This window comes from Coturnix japonica, chromosome 3 (genome assembly GCF_054131305.1).
Source record: "Coturnix japonica strain WE chromosome 3, WE-NBRP24, whole genome shotgun sequence".
Lineage (NCBI taxonomy): Eukaryota > Metazoa > Chordata > Aves > Galliformes > Phasianidae > Coturnix > Coturnix japonica.
In genome coordinates this window covers 85,099,785-85,123,385 of record NC_140665.1, presented here as the reverse complement: position 1 = coordinate 85,123,385, position 23,601 = coordinate 85,099,785, and the positions used below count along the sequence as shown (strand labels likewise).

Below are 23,601 nucleotides of genomic sequence, written 5' to 3'. Positions count from 1 at the left end.
GGGTGCTTACGAAAAGCAATGTATTTACCAAAGGGCTTATCAATGAATCTGCAACAATGAGAAAATGGCATAGAAATAAGCTGCAAAGTAATCAAAATGAAGTGTGCTATGTTCTCCATACCAGCTTAAATAGCCTAAATAACTGTTTACTAGGGAGAATGAAGGCTGTTTAAGAGCTTGTAGAAATGGTTGCATTTGTTATACTCATTGAAAATGAGTATGAAATTAAGTTTTACATTTATGTGTATTTATTTAAAATGGAGAATTTATGTAAACACAATCTTTGTCTTTTAAACAGCAAAATAAAAAACTAAAAACACTGATTACATAGAATCATAGGATCACCAGGGTTGGGGAAGGCCTCTACACTCATGCAGTCCATCCATCCCATCACCAATATTTCACATTAAACCATGTCCCTCAGTACAACATTTAAATGTTTCCTGAACATCTCCAGGGATGGTGGCTCCACCACCTCCCTTGGCAGCCCATGTTTCATTTTGTTCTGTCTTTAGTCTTGTAATTTATATGCTGAGCTTACCTTTTCATTTCTTATGTTCCAAAGAAAAATATTCAAAGAAATATTCAGTCCTTCCTTTGTTCCTCAGTCTACAATTAATCAGTTTTCTCAAAAAAGTGAACTTGGAGTATCCACAGCTTTACCTGATGAATGTGTCACTCTTACATTGAATTTTTCAGCATTTCATCAGTGAGGTTGTAGAATATATCTCCAAAGCCTGAATTAGTAATATTTAATTATAAATGTTATGGAAGGAATTTATGTGGAACATAAATCTATATTATAGGTAGAGCTACTGCTTTCAACTATTTTTCAGTTGCTAAGCACTGTCATTTTAAAATTCTTCCTTCTTTCCTATGTATCTTTATCAAACAGTGGCTGTTAGAGTTCAGATTATTTTCTTTTCACAAAAATAACTTGGATTTATTAATTTGTGCTTAAATGTAATTAAATAGGAATTATTGTTCTCCATTCAGCTCCTTCAGCTCTGGTAGAGCCATGGGAACAATTCAACTTCCCACATCAAAAAAATGAAGATGACTTTTTTCATGGAATGCATTAGTATACCCATAATTTGAAAGAAAAACTTGTATTTGTTGCAAAAGTGACCTTTATATCAATGACATGACTTTTCCTCTACAAATCTACTAGAAATTGCCAAATGGGAGGCCTTTGGGAAACAGTAATTCAAGGAGATCTGCAGAAACATTTTTTAGGCAAGTACATCCCAAATAAATGTCAAATTTAACAAAACATAAAAGATTCTGAGGAGTGCTTTCCCTGCAGCACTTGCCACTTGTAGATACAATCGGACTGAGTACTAAGCTGAGAGCTGCTCTGTCCTGCACAACCACTGACTATCTCTCAGGCCCATCCTGAGAGGAAAATTAAGCTGCCTCATACAAATATCAGGAGAACAAAACCAGATTTAAAGGCATCTGTCAGAAAGTTTGAAAGTAAAATCGAAATTTGACAAGAGAGAGAAAAAACAAACAACCAAATAAACAACCAAATAAACAACAAAAAAAAAAACCACAAAACGGGGGGTGGGGGGGTGGGGAGATGTTAGAAAAGAAAGACACAAGATACTACCTATGGATAACATGGTAGGGAGATAAATAGGGAACAGAATAGCAATCACAGTACAGAGGGAGGGATAATCATAAATGAGAGCTTGAGAGAGAAAAGCAGGAAGGATACTAATCAATTGGAGTAATGAAGGAATAAGAGATAGAGAGATTGGCACTCACTGGGCAGAATCTGGGGCTGAGAAATGACTGGGTAATGACTTAATGGGGAAAAAAAAAAAAAAAAAAAAAAAGTGATGAGATAAATACATGTTAGTTGCTTAATTTTAAGTGATTTTTAACTTGCATCTAATTCATAGATACAACACCGTCAAGTCCAAGCAGGTGGCGATGCTTCATGCTGTATTTGAATCTTAATGTAAGTACTTGGGGTTTATGACAAAGAATTTTATTTTAATACTTGCTGTTCTGTACTTCAGGTGCGTTTTTAGACTTCTGAAACTAGGCCTGGCTAAATCATGATCCTTCATGATTGTAACTTTTCAATATGAAACGGGTTCTCCATTTGACTACAAAAACATGAAGGAAAAGCTGATGTAGCAATAAAAAGCATGCTGAATAAAATAATACATGCCATAAGAAATGTCAGTTTTAAGAAAACATACTGTTTTTTTGCTAGTGTTAATTTGATAATTCACTGAATTTATAGCTCCTCTAGCAGAAATGTCGAGCATCAGAAGTTCAGTTCAAAAGCATTAAACTGGGGAAGATATGCGTATATTTTTTTCACACATCCCTTTTGCTTATGCAGTAGGATTTCTTTCATGTCAGGAGCCCGAAGCAGAAAATGTTGTGACAGTGAGATGACAGAAATCAAATGAATGCATGCATTAGCAGAACACCATGGACTTATGGAAATGCAATTATTCTGTTACATTAAAACTTTTTAGAATGAAACATATTTGATAACCATCATGTGCATTAAAACTTGCATTACTTTGATACGTGTGAAAGTAATTTCATCCCCAAGGAGTTTAGTTTATATGACAGAGGCATACATCCAAGCCAGAGCATAACAGTCCCTTCTTCTTCAAGTATGCAGAGATATAACAGAAAATGGGGGGAATTTGGCATTTTTCTGGGTTGTTCTTTATATTGAACTGAAAGAAATGAACAATCTGATGCATTGACATTTCAGTGGAAGGGTACTGCATGTTGAATAATTTTCTCCCCCTAAATCAACAAATAGTCCTTTTCTTCCAAGTAGAACTCAACGTGTTTACTTATGCCTCAATTCTGTCCTAGGTTGAGTTATTCTTGGAGCCTTTCAAAAAATATTTCAAGTCCTTTAAGGTAATCTAGGAAACTGATACATTCTTCAAGCACCAGGTAAGTTTTGTTACTTCCAAGTGAAGAAGGAACAGCTGACTCAAGCTGGCCTGAAACTGATAAATTAGCTGTCACCTAATAAAACTCCCTAGTTCCAAACATATCTGACACTGACGCTTTGCAGGTCTGCTCATACGACCTGCAGGAGTAGACTGCACTGTGACAGGCTAACAATGAAGTGCTATGCCAGCACTGCTGAAATAATTTTCCATCATCTCACAATATGAAGAACAGATTTTGTAGAAGTAAAGTAGCTCAAGACCTTCTGTCAGATTTGGTAGATTTTCTCCCCTAGCCTGGTTTAGAAAACTGGGATCTGTATACACATTCAATATACATGGAATATACAGCTAGTATTAACAACTGCAGTGTTAGCCTTGGTGGAAAGGCAAGAAGTGGAGAGTCCCTGACTCTTCCAAAGAACCTGGAAATGAAGGACAACCACTGTCATACTTCTTTCCTCAATTAAAAATGTTTAAACTTTTTTATTTTCCAGAAGTCTGAATTCAACAATCTACAACTTCTGAATGCCTTAATAATTTGAAAAATTATCTGAATCTATGGAGATTTCCTTTTACCAGCCTATTTACTGCCTACATCTTTATTTATAACAGAGATGTGCACAGGAGTTAAGCCAAAAAAGCCATATAAAAGTATTAAGTTTTATATTTAAATTTCATATGAGTAGTTAATTTATACAGAATTATACTTTGCTAAAAGCAGGTTACTGGCTCTTAAGTCTTTGACTTTGAAAATAACAGAATTCAATGTCAACTTACCCTACAGTATGAACACTCAATATAATCTATAATGTATTATAATTCCATGAAAATTATTTTATGGCAGTTCCAGCTTCCTAGCTGGATAACGATTCATTTTAACCATCCATAATTCAGTCAGATTACATTTTGTTTTATATATTTTAATGGATGCTTTCTTCTGGTTATTTTACAAATTATATATGCAAATGATGTATTAAATAATTGATGAAGTATCTTGTTTTGCTTGTAGCTACAAGTGATGCTTTTCTTCACAAACATACTTAGGCAGTAGCTCTCTTCACAGCAAGATTTTTTTGCAGAGTATTTTAAAAGATATTTAAACTCCTGTGGTGATGAAGGCTTACTTAGAAAGACCAAGTATAATTTATTAAACTGATTTATGAAGTGATTTATACAATCTAGTAAAATAGCACTGCAGAATTTCCTTGCATAGGGATACTCCTCCAAAGAGTCTAAGTTCTTTGCCACTTGGGCAACTCTGCATTATTTTATTTAATGACAGAATGAAATGTATCCATGTAATTATCATTCCTGTTTTAATAAAGCTTTGTAAGACTGCTAGAGGATAACACAGTAGTGCTGAAGTCAAATTTTATCCTATAATATTTAGTAAAAAGAGAAATGGGATCATTATGTGCTTCTTACATATGCAACAAATGGTGTAATGGAGTATTATGGGCTCTTTATTTGCAATCATGTACACCTATATAACAGACATTTTTAACCTTAAAAATTTCAGGATCTCTCCCTTTATCTAATGTATACAACTGCCAGTGTTTTATGTATTACTTCCCTCTTTCTTTACTTTTAACTGAACATTCATCTTAGCATTCCTGTAAAGAGGCCTTTTGAAACAAAATGGGATATCTGCACACATTAGGCTCACAAGATCTTAATTTTTAAGACTCATGTTTCCTAACCTTGTAATTAATACATCAATAGTTATTTTTTTCCTCATTTGCAGAGAAAAATGTTCTCCTTTTCAACTCGTAGGATTTGAAGGTGTGTAAAAATAGCTTTAATGATTGAAAGGGTTGAAGAGTTCAGAATACTTTGCAGGTATTTAGGAAGTTTCAGTCTGTGCGTTCACAAATATTAACATTTTCAGGATGCACAATCTAATACACTGTATATGCAGATAGCAACTTCTTTTGACAACACCAAGAATGTCACACAGAACTCCTATAGAAACAAATGGGAATGAGACACCTCCATATTAATAATAAGGCTTCACTGTCTTCTGGTTTAGGATCCTTCTAAGGAATCTTACTCTCAAGCTTATTTTTTAGAAAACCTTTTCTTGGTGTCTCAGTTTTCTTCACAACAGAGGTGGTGTATCTGCCACCAGATATAGATACTGTACAGATGGATGTGCAGGAACAGTCAGAAAATAACTACTGATGAATCCTGCAACTTTTTGCCATTATGCTGCAGTGTTTAATACAGAATCCGGAAAACTGTAGTTTTTAAAGGAAAGTGCTATTTACAGAAAGAAAATGGCATTTAGAAAAGGGTAAGAAACACATTTCAAAATTTCTTTATGAAAGACTCATAGAAGATAATACTATAGAGTAAAACACTGGTTTACTTCCCTCCAAAATGGTTAGGTAAAGTAACACTCTTGATACGCTTTCCTTTTCTCATTCTTGTTTCATATTTCAGAAGTATGACAAACTGATCAGCCAAGTGTCAGAAATGGCTAAGCAACTCCTCCTTCCACCACATCAAGGACTTGTTCAGAAAACTTACAAACACTACTGCATGCCCCAGAATGGAAAGCATGCCTGAAAGCTGCCAACATTTCGATAATTGCTTTACTTATTTTAGCTGAAAGTGAGACCCATCAAGGATATTTATTTAAGGTTTATTTCTCCAGCACTTTAAAGTTAGCTCTTGACTGACAGTGTATGTGCCTAAGGAATTTTCAGCTGATGAAATCTACATGCTATCAGGATCTTTTTTAACAAAAAAAAAAAAAAAAAAAACCAAAAAAAAAACCTTCAAATATTTCTGTATTTTATCTTTGCCTATAGCTTTTTCAAAATATCGTTTCATGTAATATTTGGAACAATTTCAGTGAAAAACAGATTGTATACAGAGAACTCTTGATCAGACAACATCCAAAGCACTGGATTTTGATATACAAAATCTACAGCCACTTGTATAGTTTATTATGCATCTTGTTTATTACCAGGCCTCAAACCACCAATGTGATATTTATTATGATATGGATAAAGCATTACATGATGTGTTTGATTGCTTTTCCTCCTCTCTATAAAGCTTCTTCAAAGTGACATCCTGAAAGTCCATTCATGTTCTCTTAATTAATATAGTCCACATAGTTCCAAATACAGTAAACTTATATTCAGGTGCTAAATTGAAAACCACATGCCCAGAACAGTTACTTCCTCCTGTGAGAAATCAGAAAAATAGTTTTCTGGTTTTAGCTAATTGTTACCAACACAATTTATCATATTAAGAACTGGAATGCAGATCTTAAAAAGTGGCAAAAATTAATCTCTCTTTTTCTTTTCAATAAGGTACAATATCTACATCCACTAATCTTCTGTCTCAATGGAGAGCTAAACTTATTTTTGATTCTCATTTACTCTAAACAGAGCAGTTCATAGGACAACACATTTAGCCAAAAGTTCCTCTCTCTTTTCACAGTACTTGAGTATAAAAGATTACAGTAAGTCTAAACTTCAATAGAATAGCAGTATAACTTTAGAAAGTGACCTTGCTTTTGTTTGTGGGGTTGGGTTTCTTTGAAGAATGTTTTTTATAAATTGGAGACTAAATCTCCTCTGGTACAACTTGTGGCCATTTCCTCAGGTCCTGTTTTTTGCCTGGGAGAAGAGGCCAAGCCCCTGTTCATCACAACCTCCCTTCAGGAAGTTGTAAAGCACAATGAGGTCTCCACTGAGCCTCCTGTTTTCCAGACTAAACAATCCCAGCACCCTCAGACCTTCCTCATAAGTCCTGTGCTCCCTTCATCACTTTTGTTGCCCTTCTCTGGCCTTGAAGTCTTTCCTGTAGAGAGAAGCCCAAAACTGAACACAATACTCAAAGTGGGGCCTCACCAGAGCTGAGTACAGGGAGATGATTACCTCTCTGCTCCTGATGGCCACACTATTTCCAACAAAGGCCAGGATAGCACTGGACTTCTTGGCCACCTGGGCAAACTGTTGGCTCATGTTCAGCTGAGCATCAACCAACACCCTCAGGCCCCTTTCTTCTTCACAGTCATCCAGCCACTCATCCCCAAGCCTATAGTGCTGCATGGAGTTATTATGGCCAAAGTGCAGGACCCACCACTTGGCCTTATGGAACCTCATCCCATTCACCTCAGCCCAGCAATCCAGCCTATCCAGATCTCTCTGAAGAGCCTCCCTACCCTCAGGCAGATTGACACCACCTCCCAACTTGGTGTCATCTGCAAACTTACTGAGGGTATGCTCAATCCCATTGCTTTATGAAGGCTCTTCTTTCTGCATACACAGGCTGCCCCTGTACAATCGTTCTATTGTAATGCTAGTACTCAGATGTCTAGAGGTAATAAATAACCTCTGACAGAGTTGGTGGACAGGAATATTGCCATGAAAACATATTGGCACAAGAGATAACATCACATTTATATTTTTCATTCAATCGGTTACAATATCAGCTATAGTAAGAGTAGCTTTAAGAAAAGTCTGCAATCATTATGGGGATAGCCTGCAGGGTTATTCTGTGTTAGAATATAAATGAGTGACATCAGCAAGATGGATCAAGTATTTCCTCAGAGAATATTATCCATATATATAAGAATGATAAGTAAGGAAACAAAAGTGAGTAGGCTAAGACTACAACTAAACCGATCAATGATAAACCAGATGGAAAATAATTTGCTTCCTCTACACAGATTCATAAACTAAAACTCTCTCATTGCTCCTCTTGAGAGGTCAGCTTAGATGACTAAAGAAATGGGATTTGGTCAGTGTTTGTGACAGCCTAATTACAAATGAGGAACAAGTGTGAGAAAGAATCTATCAAAGCTGCTCATTTACTTTTTAGGGCATTTACTTTTTTGCAGTTTACTGTTCCAGAAATCTGCCAAATGTACTTAAGCCCCCAGTAAGCCAGTTCATATTGGGTGAGCTGGGACAATATTTTACTTCAAATATCTTTCCAATTTCTTTGCACAAATTAATCATTATTCAAATACATCTGCCTCAATGCTTGATGTGTTTCCTTAAGGGGTACTGAAATAAAAAAGAAGCAACAAAGCAAAACCATTTTCTTTCCCTAGGGAAGGACACATAATGTAACACTTTCTGCCAAAGAACCTGTATCCCAAGGCCATGCTTTGCTACTTGACTTTCAAAAGAGGTGACAGAACAGCTGAAATAAAGCATCCAGAAATTTGGGCAAGTTTGGGATGGAAGGTGTTAGATGCTTTCTGCTTATATCTATACAGGGAATGTTAAAAATATTAAAATATTAAAATGCGGAGATGGGTAGTTTTTAATTTACTTTTCTAGAAATCTGCTAATTAGAATCAAAAGGAAATATTGATTGCTAATTAGGAATTCATAATTGAATTCATAATTGAATTCCTAATTACTTTTTCTTTCTACGTGATTTTTAACAAGAAAAATAGTTAAATACCAAGGGCATGAATTACATAGAACACAAATATATCTGAATTCAACTCTTTGTATTTTAATCTAATCATTTATGTTTGTTTCATGTACATGAAACTATAGTAAATTGAGATTCATGTAGAAAAGTCAGATGTGATATAAAGCTTCACAAATCAAAACACAAATAAATAAAAACAAAGAACATTATATTTGAAGTCAATAGCAAAATGCCTTATAACATTTTTTCCACAGCTTCACTTCCACTTTCTATAATTAAACAGTGTCTGACAGCATGTATTCTGAGAGTGTAAGTAGAGATCTTGCAGCTCCTGGAAATAACTTATAAATAATGAAATCATCACTTAGACACAAACACCAAAGAGAAGTAACAACTTTTTTTCTGCTACAACTTGCACAGATAGTTCCTTTGTAATGCCACATCATCAATGTGCAATATTTAAAGCAGAAAAATATCATGCCTCTTTTGTTCCATAGAGCATACCAATATACTCATTTTGCATTAAACTATATACTGCAAAGCACAGATACCAAATTGTATCCCCAAGACATTACCCTTCAAGACACTCATTCTCTCTGTACTTGCAGAATAGCATGCAATGAGGCAAATATTGCCTGGGTTTCACTCCATTGAGTTCAGTGTTATTACAAAAAGAATTAACTTATTTGAATATGTGTTAGTCATTGTACAAGCACTCTTAATTAGTTGTGGGTGCTTACCCTCCAGCTTTTTTTAGGCAAAGGGACTCTCTGCTTTCAAAAATATAACAAATATATCTTTTTTTCTCTTGTTTCAAGACTGTCCTGATTAAAGGAGAAATAGCTCTCAAGACTTGTCAGATTGCCAGTCATTCAGGGAAAATACAACATATACAATAATAAATAAATAAATAAATAAGCTTACAGTCTTATTGATTATTTCTTATTTTTATCCTCACACTACATATGGGGAAAATGGTTCAGAATTGTACTAAACAGACAACATTCCAGAGTGCATTAAGCATACAGTGAAGGGAAGGTGATGCTGTGATTTCCAACCCCTTGAGAAGCTGGGAACTGCAGCAGTTCTTAAACTCTGCAGTGCTGCATCACAGGACTATAAGAGGCAGTCAGTAGGGTATACAAAGTCATAAGGAGAGGGAAGAATTAGATCTGTACCACTGAGGAGAAAAAAAAAGTTATGTGCAATCCTCAGTCTATAAAATGCTATGTTGATTTCATGGCCCCACTGTACTGAACTGACAAAGTCAGTATGGCACTGTTCTTCCCAGACTGATCATTTGTCGTCTGAATATCCAAACTCTAAATATCCCAAAACATAAAAAGGATTTCTTTATTACATGTTTGTATTTTTTGGGGGGTTTTTTTTTGTTTGTTTTTTGTTTTTAGGCATTGCCACTTGATATTCTGCATTCTACATCTTTGTATTAACAGCAGAGTTCTAAATTCAATGACATTTGATAACAAAATGACCATTTTATGAACCACCACTTCTCAACATTTCTCTTACTGTATATTCTTTATAGCTCTAAAATATATATATTCAGACACTGAAGATAATGGTATAAACAACTTACAGACAGAATTTTTGTGATTACTGTCTTTGTTGGGCAACATCTTGACTCCTCTCGATTTCAGTTCGATCGCTTTTTTCACTGAGAAAACAAGCAAAGAGAAAGAAAATAATTTATTATTAAACCCTATAGGAAGGAAATGCCGCAGCCAAATCAGATACTGCAACAACAAAAATGCAATGTCTAAATAAAACAGACTGAAATATCTGTACTGTCTTTGATAATTCAGATGCACTTTTACAAAAATATAAATACTAAATATATTTTTGAACATTTTGTTGTTAAGAGACATTATCAGGTTTTAGAATATTTTGCATTTGAATGTCCTTAGGATCAAGGAGAAGAAAAATCTGTCCTACTGACATGTACGAATTTTCATTGTTTGCCACTGCATATTGGCATATCAGAAACATTTTGAATTTGCTTATTTGGAATGTACAGTACATTATATGAGATATCCAAAGACCACTAGCTTTAAATATGATAGTCAAACACTTGCATCTGATTCATTCTTCAGCAGTAACCATATTTTTAATTCTCTCTCCTGAAATGATTGAGGTTACAGTATGGCTCAACCAAACACTTCTGAATGTACAGGAAGATCTGAACTGAATTAGAAAAAGAGCTCTCAGAGAGTCAAGTTTTGAGAGAAAGGACAGATGCAGTAGAGTTTTTCACTGTTTAGACAGTCTGAATGGATGATAAACTCCCCAGTTTTCCCTAAGAGGTTGTTAGGACAGGATAGGAAGGATCAGAAGTAGAGGAGGAGGAAGAGAAGAAATCTGTGCAGCTATGTGCCAAGGAAAAGTGTGAGGTCGAATCTGAATTAAAATGCTAGGGGAAGAGAGTAAAAGTGGAGGACACGTTCACAGAAAAATCATTAGTTCTGAGGCAATTGAAAATAAAATCAGATACATAGAAGAAAAAAAACATATGCACCAACCCTGGAAAACTCAAAGCAAAACAGACAGTGACTGATTTACAATGTGTATAAGAATGCTAAAGATAACATCACAATGCACATCTGTCAGTTACAAAAACAAACAAACAAACAAACAAACAAGTAGTTCTTTCCCAATTCATATTAGGTAACTTCTTTGAGAGCAGGCAGTGGTTTATAATCTTAGAATTCACACATTTATCCCAGGTACAAACATAAACAAAACAAACATTAAAAAAAAAAAAAAAAAGGGATTTGTACTTTGTGCCGTACAGATACAAAATAAACATTAAAACTAATACAAGAAATTACATTATATGTTTTTTGTCTATATATGGGACAAAATTTATGTTTGCTACAGAATATATTGATCTCTGTGTAAATATTTCTGGAACGTGAAGTAATGTCTTCATATATCACATCAGAAGAGTGACTCATTTGTGGGGTTTTTTCTCTTTGTTTTCATTTGTTGGGTTTTTTTTTTATTTTTATTTTTTTTTTCTGTAATGCATTTTGGCAGCTTTTACAACCTCAGAGTGAAGTAGGGTTTTCTTAAGCCCTGAAATTGGGCAAGCAATTCAGAACAAACTTTCTGTGCAATGTACATCACAAGATGTTACACTGTGCAGAAATTTCCACATCTAATCCTGAAAAAACAGATGCTGAAATAATGAAAAATGATAGAAATACAACTGCAGCAACATGGGATGAAATGGATATGGTAGAAACACACTCTTGTTTTAAGACATATTATACTGAGATATTAATGCACGTAGTAAAGCTGATATGCACAAAAGCTTCTTGAAGTCTAAACCTCCCATGTATGTTTTTCTTTCTCGAATTTACTAGGATTATTTTCTAGAATTCAGATGCTAAAATTTCCCTCAGGACCTACTTTATGTTCCATTCTCTTAGGCTGCATAACCAGTCTCTTAAATTTTTTCATGTTTAGCTTTTCAACAGAATAGCTGGGAGCTTGTCTGGAGTTATGGTCATATTTTATTATAACCTGTCTCATGAAAAAGAACTATTCTTTGAGCATTCAAAATCCAAATTGCTTAAGTCCATGTATGAATAGTAAAACCACTGACTCATTAGACAGCAGAAAGAGAAAAAGCACCCTATTCTTCCTTTTCTCTTTGTTCTGTGACCCTACTTTAGGATGAAAGGGGCAACAATCACTCCATTTCTCATGGAAGTTCAGTCTTGATTTAGACAAATTTGAAATATGCTTCCCAGGAATGGGGATAAATGATATCCATTGGTTTTAGTTTGAAATACAGTGGACAGCTGGCTAAATTGAAACAAGAGGGGTTCTGACTTGATATAAGGAAGCTTTTTCATTATTAGGATAGTTGAGCATTTCAACAAGTTCTGCACTTTAAATCCTTGGAGATTTTTCATGTCAATAAAAAGGCATTCTATATCTCTGAAAGAACATTAGATAAGGGATTTACAATACTTAAGATCAGTGATCTAAAATGTATGTTTTATGAAAAGAAATAGCTACCTCAAGGGGGCAATTCATCTCCTTCTAAGACAGGCACAATGAATCATCCTCTGAAGATGCCTTTTCATCTCCATGAAATGTAACAGAAACATATACCACTTATTCAAGCTAGATCCCTACACTGCAGACAGTAACATTAGATGACAAGCTTTTCTGTCTGGAGGACTTAAACAGACAAATGTATCTGTCAGATGCAGGGATCCACAAGGTTAAATGAGATAGCTCAAGACGTAAATACCAAACTTCTTGTGTATGTTTTTTGCCCTTGGACTTTAAATAGTATATTTTTAAATAAAATTAAGGTAGCATAACATATAAAATATACACTCATCAATTACTGAAAATCAAAAATGAGATTTGAGGTAACAAACTCAACACCTTCCATAACACTGAAGCAATACTCTAAATTGCCCTTTCTAGAACCATTTAAATCCATTTTCAATATAATTCTTGAAATACTTCTTTTCTACTTCCTGATTGCTTTTTCTTTAAAAACATTTTCCTGAATTTGAATATGATTTGCCATTTATTAGTACAAAAAGAGGAACAGGTTTAAGTTAATAATGTCAAATATGAACCCTTCAAATGATTACTCTTTAAAATTTGTATAGCTTTCTGCAGTCATCACTTAAACATTCAGCTAAGCTGACTGAATTAACTCAGTTAACCTTCCTGTTTGATTTTTAAATTTGAGACTCTACAAGATGGTAGACCCATTTAGAGAAGATGGCAGAATTCAACATGAAGCCGAAGACAGTCTTATCAGACTACTTTAATTCACCTGTGATATTCCTTAACATTTTGTTAGAGCTCCATTAGACATGAAAAGAACAAATGCCTGCTATTCTTTGAATGGATTATGAAAGTCAAAAGTAAAATGTAGAAGTTGTAAAACTCCTTTTAAACCTATATGATTAGCATGAAATTCTCAGTTTCCAATCTACTTGAACCTGTGTGAAGAAAATACATTTTAGTCCAAGCAAAATTACCTTGCTGAACACATTATGACCATTTAGTAGAAACACACTATAAGGAAGAATGAACCAATGAGAAAAATAAAAACTTCAGCTACAGTAAGGAGGAAAATAATTGAGGTACTAAAATGAAACTAGTTCTGGGACAGTCCTTGCATATTTTGAGGATATAAAAAAGTTACCTCCAGTCAGAGAAAATTCTGTTCATATTTATATGTTTAGAGCACAGGCACATACTACATGAATATTTGTTGTTCATGAAAAGTACTTCCACAAAACTAATATGCAAATATTCACAAATCTGTGTTCAAATAACTGAGTAAAAGTGTTACTTTAAATTTTAAAATAAGTTTGAGACCTGCTGTCATTCTACCATTGAAATAAGTGAACATTCCAAGTTATGTATTGTTAAGTTTTTCTGACACTCAAAGAACTAGAAAGATAAAAATGTTTTAGAATTTACATACTTCTAGTGGGAATTTCTATACAGACTGCACATTAAGTGAACCATAATAAAGGACCCTTGAATTTCTTATTCTTGAAACTGAAAAAGTCACTGATTATAAGTCATTGGTTGTATTAGCTTTACCATCTAGAACCATAAGGCACTTCAGAACACTATGATTTCTCTAGATTTCTCTTATTCTATTATTATCTTTATAATTCAGCAGGAAAATATTCTTCATTTTATTCTGCTTACATTCATTTCCACAAGTGACTAACGCAGAAAGCAATTGCTCTACTGTTGCTACTTTTGTGGAAGCATATTATACACTGCAGTTCATTACGGCAAGGATGGCTTCTTACAATACATACAACAATATACAGGTAGGTATACTCCAAATTGCTCTATAATTTGCTCAAGAAAGTTAAATCTGATTGCTTGATTAATTATAGTTTTAAACAGAGTTTTGGGTTTTTTTGTTTGTTTTTTGTTAGGTGTTATTTTTGGGGTTTTTTTTTTGTTTCTTTGTTTTGGTTTTTTGTTTTTTTGGTTTTCGGTTTTTCGTTTTTTGTTTTTTGTTTCTATAACAATTGCATACAAATAAATAAAAGAATGTAAAGTCCGTCTTTCAAGTATGTTCTGCACATATAGATTTTATGGGAACTATTAATATATGGGAACAGCCTGAACCACTGATTGATCACCCGGGGCAAACACTGAGTCAGACATGGGAGAACAAGTGAAGGCAATTCAGCTGTGTGACTAGAAGGGGTGGAGCCTTGCTGCACCTCTTTTAGACCCCATTTAAGTGCTGACTGCCACTAAGAAAGGATCTCTCTCTGGAGATTGCTCCCTTTGGAGTTTTTCTGTGAACCTAGGACACGGGAAAATTTTCATTTACATTCAATTATCCCCTTCCACCACAATAATCCTTCCAGTTATAGGACTGTAAAATACTACCCTAAACAGTTACTCTGCTAATTGTATATTCATTGATTGTACATACTTGTCTGTTTTTTCACACATATAAATAATGTACAAAGTGGTAGAGAATCAGGCTGTAGGTATATAGGTAGTTCTGGAAACACTCCAAGCAAATGTTTAACTTTAGGAGAATTAATATCTTTTCAAGAGTGATATCAATAATTTATATCTTAATCTTTAATGACACTTTCCTTTTAATTCTTCCTAAATCCACTCAAACTTGAAGACTGTGATAACCTGAAACTGCACAAAGCCTAGAGTTGAAATTACAATGGATTTACATATATATATATATATTTTTTTTTTCTCTGGCACTGGAAGGTGCTTTTGAATGGAACCTGTAATCTAACAAAAATATTTTTAACATATGCAAGTATAATTTCAACAGGATAAATCTATTTTTCTATGGTATTTATTAATATATTATGAATGACTTCTTACTGTGGTTTATTATGGTTTTGTATTCTATGGAACAATTCAATCTTATCTGAAGTTACATTTGAAAATACACTGGGAGAGGCCGCACAATGTTGCCAGCACTGCATCCTCTTAGATGTAAGAAAAAGCTCTAGTTTTCTCAGAGAATGCTGCCTGCTGGGACTGCAAGGGAAAGTCTGTAATATGTTTTTATATGGTACAAGCCTGTGCTAGCCCAAAAAAAATTATAAATAAAAATTAAAATAAAATAATATAAAATAAAATAAAATAATGTAATCCATTAAATAAATACACTGAATATCCACATGTACTTCCAACAAATCCATAATTAATTATTTAAAGGTAGATCTAACTAGAAAATAAACTGAACTTCATTTATTCGAAGACATATCTAATAAAAAATTCCTCACAAAATTGAATTAATCAAGAAATAACATCAAAGCAAATAAACTCAAAAGAGCTTTAAGTACAAATAATATTTTGAAGTAAAATAGTCCTAGTAAATATTGTCATTTCCATTGTGTTCCCAAAAGGAAATTAGAGCAGCTTCCAAGTGATTCCTGATCCTAGTGAAGTGAACTGAAAGTGAAGATGGTATAGAACGTAAGTAGGTGCCTATTTGCAGGGCATAACTGAGGAATAATTTCGTCCAGAGATGGTTTGGATGAGTTATGATCCACTTTAAACATAAAAACAAAATAAAACAAAACAAAAATCATGAAGAGGAAATACATTTTTCTCAGAGATTGTGGAGAGTGTTACTATGATTTCTAGAGTATGAAACTGATTGATTACTATATTTTACTTCATGAGAGAAAATAAGGTAGGTAGAGTGCAGAACATGGCTCATATTAAAGTCAGATTAAACTCTAGAAGCATGCAGTTCAGTTAACATAATCTTGTGCTTGATTCAATTTACCTATGTTTAGATCTAATACAGCTATAGCCTGAGAATATGTATGGTACTGTAGGATAGGACTCTGCAACAAAAAATGTGATGTTTGCTGGTTGTTAGAATGTTCATTGTGATAGTCCTTGTATGCATTTTTGATCACACACTGCTTTTGATCTGTTACCCAAATACTTGGTTATATTGCCAAGTTTTTCTCCTGTACGAGATGACCTGCAAAGCCTCAAAAGCTGGCTCTCACTCAGACCTAAAATATTCTGACATCATTGTCTAGTACTTACACAAGCTGCTTCTGCTGCTGCACTGCTGAGTTCAACTCTTGGCTGCCTTTCACTGTAGGTTTTTCCTAAGTGCAGATCTTTGAAGGTGAACAGTTCCTAATGATCTCAGGCAAAGCTTTTGCTTACCATCAACAAGCCCACTAACACTATATAGAATATATCTGAAAAGTTCTCTGTTTTTAGGGAAGGTAGGATTCATTTTAAGTAAAAAATCTCAGATGAATAAGCAGAAATTGAGACTAATAAGCATCTGCCTTTTTTTCTTTCTTTCTCTAGCATGCCAGCCTTCTTCTTTCAAGAAGAAGAAAGTACTTAATTGTCTCTCAGTACTCTGTATGTTGAGAGAGAGTGAAAGAGAGATTTATATTACAGCAATTTGCTTTACATGAGTTTGCAGAGTTCAGGGAACAACCAAAATAACACTGATAGGGTTATTCCTAGAGAGAATTAGCACATTTATCTTAGCATATTTCAGGAATTCTTAAATTTCTTTTCAGCTCGATTATTCTGATCTTCTTGTAGCTGAATACACCTTCTTCTGAAACAAAGTATTTTCTTAGTTCAGGTTGGACTGCAGATTCTAATTAAGTGCTATGTTTGCCCTGTTCTAGTACCACATTCTTTCTGGAATCTCCTCCAAACGTGTGATTACAGTAGTACTACCATTTTTCAGCTTGGAGAAAATGATCTATAATTCACGCTGTTGGCAGTTTTGGTGTTCTTTCTCCAGTCTGCTTATAGATCAAGTATTTCTTTATCACTCAAAGTCTTCGGTGACACGTAAATTGATTGTGAACGATCTCTAGAATTTATTCTGCTTCATTATTGTCTGTCACAACTTGAGTTCTTTCTGAAAGTTCAGTATTTATGAGAATGAGGGGAAAAAAAAAAAAAAAAAAAGAGCCATAGTCAGTCTTCCCATTCACACTGCATTTGCTCAGCTTTATTTTTTAGAGACTATGGTGTGGTTTCTTTCTTTGTTTGTTTTATGCATTTTTGCCAGCCTTAGGGTAGCTTCGCACAACTCATCAAGCTAGGGGAAAATCATCTGCTTAGTCTTGTTATGGGAAGCCAAATTAACACGCAGTTCTTCAGAGTGAGTCAATTTATCAGTGAGAGAGCAAGCTTCAAAAAGTTTTTTTCCTACATACAGTGTATACTCTACCATTTTACAAGTTCAGCATTAGAAATGCTAAAGCTTCTTCTCTTTACAGATAAGCATTCCTTCTTGGCAAATCTCTGCTCACTCAATATATCAACAGAAGCATTCCAAAAGGGAAAAATTCCCACATATCTGTGTTATTTCAGCAACACCTGATAACACCATTCAAATGACTTTAGTTATAAGTCATTACTCAATGAGTTCTCTGCCACAGTTTTCATTGGCAAGGGCTCTAGCTGCACTGACCTAGTTGCACAAAGCAAAGGTAAGAACTGGAAGAAGGAAAATCTGTCCACTGTAAGAATGACACAGTTTAAAGAAGTCCATGGGACCCAACAAGATCCATCCACAGGTTCTGAGGGAGAGATGAAGCCGGGCTGCAAGTGCAAGTTCCTGCACCTGGGCTGGGGCAATTCCAAGAACAAATGCAGGGTGGGCAGAAAAGAGCAGCCCTAAGGAGTAGGATTTAGGGATGCTGGCTAACGAAAGACTCATTGTGAATCATTAATGCACTTGCAGCCCAGAAGGCCAACCATATCCTGGGCTGCATCAAGAGAAGTGTGACCAGCAGGTTAAGGGAGGTCCCATATTCTGCTCTCATGAGACCCCACCTGGAGCAGTGCATCCAGTTGTGATGTCCCCAAAACAAGAAGAACATTGAGCTGTAGGAGGTTGAGAGCAGGACCACAAAGATGATCAGAGGACTGGAACACCTACCCTACAAGAACAGGCTGAGAGAGATGGAGCTCTTCAGCCTGGAGAAAGCTCCGGGGAAACCATATAGCAATGTTCCAGTAGCTGAAGGAATCCTACAGTAAAGACAGAGAAGGTCTTTTTATAAGGGTGTGTAGCAACAGGATAAGAGGAAATGGCTTTAAACTGTAAGAGGACAGATTTATACTAGATATTAGGAAGAAATTATTTGCTGTGAGGATGGTGAAACAGTAGAACAGATGGTCCAGAGGGGTTGTGGATGCTCCCACCCTGGAGGCTTTCAAGGCCTGACTGGATGGGGCTTTGGTAAACTTGGTCTAGTGGGAGTTGTCCCTGCTTATAACAGGGGTGTTATATTGATGTTGTTAAGTGATGTTAAAGATCACTTCCAACACAAGCTATTCAATGATTCTACAATTAATTTGCACTCTTTTCACTACACTTGTTTTGTTTTTTGTTTTTTTTGTTTGTTTTGTTTTGTTTTGTTTTCTCCCTTCCCAATACATTTCTTATGTGCAGTATTTGATATTTTGGGGAAACTGGACTTGGTGTTCTGATATATCCATTACACTTCTACAGACCTCTTCAAAGAATATGAAATACTCTTCAGCAATCACCTTGAAAACAGCATGTTTTGTTTGTTTGCTTGTTTTGTTTAAACAAATTTGTAAATTTATGTAAGGAATTCTGAAATACATTCTTCAATAAAACAAGACTCCAGACGCAATAACCTAAGGGTTAACCTTGTAAGCTTTGCTGCTCAGCTACCTACTTTCTGACTTTCCCAGGCATCCTATTTTTCCATTCCACCTGTAGTTTAAACTAACTGACTCCCTGAAATAATCCAAACCTAGTTTCTGTCTAATAGGCTATCCTACTGTTCTCACTAACAGCTTTCAAAATCTTCCCCTACTAATCAGAGTTATAACTCTGGAGAGCTTCACAGCAGGAATAGATGTTTCTCCTTTATGGCTACCTGTAAAAGCTGTAGGCTCATGATCAGTTTGCTTCCTTGTTCCATCAATCCAGCAAAGTGCTGCCTGTCATTACCAGACCTTCCACATTCTCCCTTTGCTGGAAATCTCCACATGAAGTTCTAGCGAACAAAAGATACAGACCCAAGAAAAACTGGTGCCACAATAGATTTTTACACTAATCTTTCTTATTGTATGTGTATAAGGTGACACCGGCTCTGCAAATTTAAAAAGAAGCACTGCCATTTGTTTTCCTTTAACCTTCTGTATGTCACTTGACTGGCCAGTTGGTTTGGCAGACTGCTTTATCACTGCTGTGCTATCAATACAAAATATATCATAATAAAAGAAGTTCAGCAAGCATTAAGCATTCAGTGCCTGCAGGTGTCCTCCACAGTTCTGGAAAACAGTATTGATACAGTTTGCACAATGAACATATACCATCACTAAACATACGGAGTAGAATTACATCCTTGCTTGACTGCCACTTCCACACTGTTTCAACTATAGCATCAAAAACTCATTTATGTTTCTCAATAAATATCTATCTCCATAGTATCACCCATGATGACCAAAATGTTTGTCAGAAAATCCCATTTTAAATTCAGTATTTCACCATCTTCTCATGTTCTCATGTCATCAGAAAACATCTCCAAAAACAGACCTCTTATACTGATCCATCACACGGCTAAACATGAACAGACCTTTCTCTTGCCTAATAGATAATGAAGAATCTGCAGGTGTAGTAAAACTGACACTACTATTTTATGACTATAATCTCTTCTGATGCAGAAACTGCATGAATGTTTTCATACTGCAGTAAATACAAAATAATGAACCTGTTTTTTGTGTTTGCATGTTAATTACGCATACTTCCTTGAAACCTGTAATTAAATTTGCTTATGTCCATCACTCACATATATGCTCTGATTTTAAATTCTTACACCCATATTTTACCATTCTCTTTGTATTGCGAATTGCTAGTCTTAAAAATTAGCGAGCACCAGTTTCTTCAAAATGTTCCAAATACATATCTCTGCAAGGACAACAACAAAATGAAACAAATCAGAACAAGCAACAGTGATGTATAAAAATGTGTACCAAACCGATACATGTCTTTTCAACTATGAATGCAGTGTTATGAACTGAGTTTCAGTGAGGACAAAATCACAGTAAGCAAGAGCAGAAGAATGAATAGCTGTTACTGTATCAGCATTTGCTTAGTGGTGACATGCAGCAACTAAACCTTGAGCACTTTTAGATACATGATGTTTTTCTTTTGTTACTCTTTTACTGTTTTTGTTGTTATTGTTGTTGTTGTTGTTGTTTTATTTTTTTTGCTTGTTTGTTGTTTTTTTCTGTTTTTCTTTTGTTACTGACTTTTAAAAGTTAACTTTTGGACTTTGTTTTGTATTTCTAAGAAAATACATATTACATATCAAAACATACATGAGAGCTAATCTCTCTAGTGAAAGTGTACTGCCTTCATGAACTAGTTTAAAGAACAATAAAACTAAAGATTATTTCTAACATCCAATACTGACAAAGATTCAGAGCTCTAGAAATTGAGGCAACAGAGGGAGCTTTAATTTAAAGATGTGACAACTTGGTAAATAAACAAAAACAATCTGTTTAAAAAAATTTAAAATACATTAACAGAAGAAATATTTTAAGCAGCTCCCCCTTAGAAGTTACATATGCCACATTAACAAGAAACAGACAATGTTTCTTTCCTTTACTTATCAGATGGCATTCAATAGTAATTGAGATAATAAGGGGAATCTTGCAATTTTAGTACAGGGACAAAAGCACAGAGAAAAAAAAAAAAAAAAAAAGAAAAAAAGAAAAAAAGAAAAAAAAAATCTGTTTCCAGAGAGGCTAAATGTGTATTCAGTCTGTGGGAAGATAAGATGTACAATATTGATTTCATTACTAAATTTTTAATAGTGTTAAGTATCTTCCATTCTTAAACTCTGGTGCCTACATTAAGGGACTCAAGTTTTGAGGAAGAATAAAAACAGTCTTTGAACAGTATGTTTAATGCTTATTTCTAAAAAGAAGATTATTCAGAATCAATAGTCTCATCTGAAACGTAGGCCAAAAGAATCTTACTTTTGATAGAAGACAGATTAATTCCTTCCTATTTAATAAAAGAACATCTGCTGAGAACTTACCACATTGTAGACTTGCACAGATTTTAACATGGCTGAATAAAACATAAATCAATTAAACAAAATTGTGTGAAAATTGTTTGATACACTGTTAATAAAATCTAAATAAATAAAACTAATAAACTTACAAAATAAATGACTATCTGATACTATAGCGTTAAGATGTTGGGAAATATGCTGTTACAGTACTGAAGAGGAGAAAAATTATGCACTGAAAAAGAATAAAAAACAAGGGTAGAATAAGATAAATGAACAAATGTAGCCTATCTACAGCAGCCATGACAGACTCACGGACACAGAAAAAAATATTACCTCGAACCACATGTTCCACAGGTTAGCTGACTTAGCTAACTGATTTCCTAGGTGCTCATAATTTGGTTTTTTTTGGTATTGTTGTTTTGTGGGGTTTTTTTTTGTTTGTTTGTTTTTGTTTTTTGTTTTTATAAGTAGCAGTAGAAGGAAAAGAAACACAAGCAAAAAACGTGAAACATAGTAGATCCAGATAATGAAAGATAAACAAAATCAATTAAGCATTCATTGCAGGTTTAAAATACCACCAATTGACTATGAAGTAAATGAAAACAGTGCCAAAAACAATTGACAGATTTAAAGAGCTCAGTCTCCTTAGTTTATCTGAGAGTTCAAGAGGTGAACTATAAGGTTAACAAATATGAGAATTGTAAGGCTAATAAAAGACTTGTTCCCAGTGACTGAAAAAAGGGAAACATTACTCCCATTTTTAAGGGAGAAATAAGATGACCTGGGGATCTACAGGCCAATGAGTCTCACCTCTGTGCCTGGGAAGACCATGGAGCAGATGCTCCTGGTTGCCACATTACGGCACATACAAGATGAAGAGATGACCCAAGACAGCCAGCATAGCTTCACCAAGGGCAGATCTTGCCTGACCAATCTGGTGGCTTCCTATGATGGAGTGATAACACTGGTGGACAAGTGAAGAGATAAATGTCATCTACTTGGACTTCTGCAAAGCCTTTGACATGGTTCCTCACCACGTCCCTCTCTCTAAATTGGAGAGGTATGAATTTAAAAGATGGACTGTTTGATGGATTAAGAACTGGCTGGTCTCAGCCAAAGAGTTGTAATCAATGGTTTCATGCAAGGGTGGAGGCTGGTCACAAGCAGTATCCCTCAGGGGATGGTCTTGGGACTAGTGCTCTTCAACATCTTCATCAGTGACACAGATGATGGCATTAAGTGCACCTCAGCAAGTTTGCTGAGTTCAACAAGGCTAAGTGCAAGGTGTAGCACTTGGTCTGGGGCAATCCCAGATATTTATACAAACTGGGGAAAGATCTTGAGAGCAGCCCTGCAGAGAAGGACTTTGGGGGTCCTGGTGGATGAGAAGCTGGACATGAGCCAGCAGTGTACACCTGAAGCTTGGACAGCCAACTGTGTTCTGGGTTGCATTAAAAACGGGTGGCCAGCAGGGAGAGGGAAGTCATTGTACCCCCCTACTCAGCTCTTGTGAGGCCCCATCAGCAGTACTGCATCCAGGCCTGGGGCCCCCAGCACAAAAAAAAAAAAGAAATGCAGAGCTCTTGTAATGGTTCCAGAGTGCAGGAGCACTTCACCAATGAGGAAAGGTTGAGGGAACTGGGATTGTTTAGCTTGGAAAAAACTCCACAAAACTCATTGTGGCCTTCCAATAACCAGGAGGGGGAATGGCTGTTTACATGGGTGGACAGTAATAGGTCAAAGGGAATGGTTTTAAACTGAGACAGGGGAGGTTTAGATATTTGGAAGACGTTTTTCACAGAGGGTGGTGACGCACTGGAACAGGTTGCCCAAGGAGGTTGTTGGTTGCCCCATCCCTGGAGGGATTCAAGGTCAGGTGGGATGTGGCTCTGGGCAGCCTAGTCTGGTGGTTGGTGACCCTGCACATAGCAGGGGATATAAACTAGATGATAATTTTGGTCCTTTTCAACCCAGGCCATTCTATGATATGATAGGACTTTTTACTCTACTGAAGAAAAATATAACATCTCTTACCAGGCAGAGAAGGATCAAACAAGACTAGTACAACTGAGAAGTCAGGCCTACATTTTTAAGAATGGTAGAGTTAACCAGAAAAAAGAATGGTCAAGACAGATGGTGTATTGATGGACACTTTTTGTTATTCTCTATCAAGATTGGATTAA

At 35.3% G+C, this 23,601-nt stretch overlaps 1 protein-coding gene across 5 annotated transcripts in view; it reads right to left on the bottom strand.

Annotated features, from left to right (window-relative positions):
* The window catches only part of CSMD1 (CUB and Sushi multiple domains 1), an 883,639-nt gene that overhangs the window by 260,295 nt on the left and 599,743 nt on the right, over window positions 1-23,601 (bottom strand). For all 5 annotated transcript variants that reach the window (XR_014944901.1, XR_014944902.1, XM_015859302.3 and 2 more), the window contains exon 7: window positions 9,940-10,017. Coding sequence is in view for 3 of the 5 variants with exons in the window: in XM_015859302.3 (XP_015714788.2) it covers window positions 9,940-10,017 (78 nt within the window). In the remaining 2 variants the exon portion in view is untranslated. The remainder of the gene's footprint in view (window positions 1-9,939; window positions 10,018-23,601) is intronic.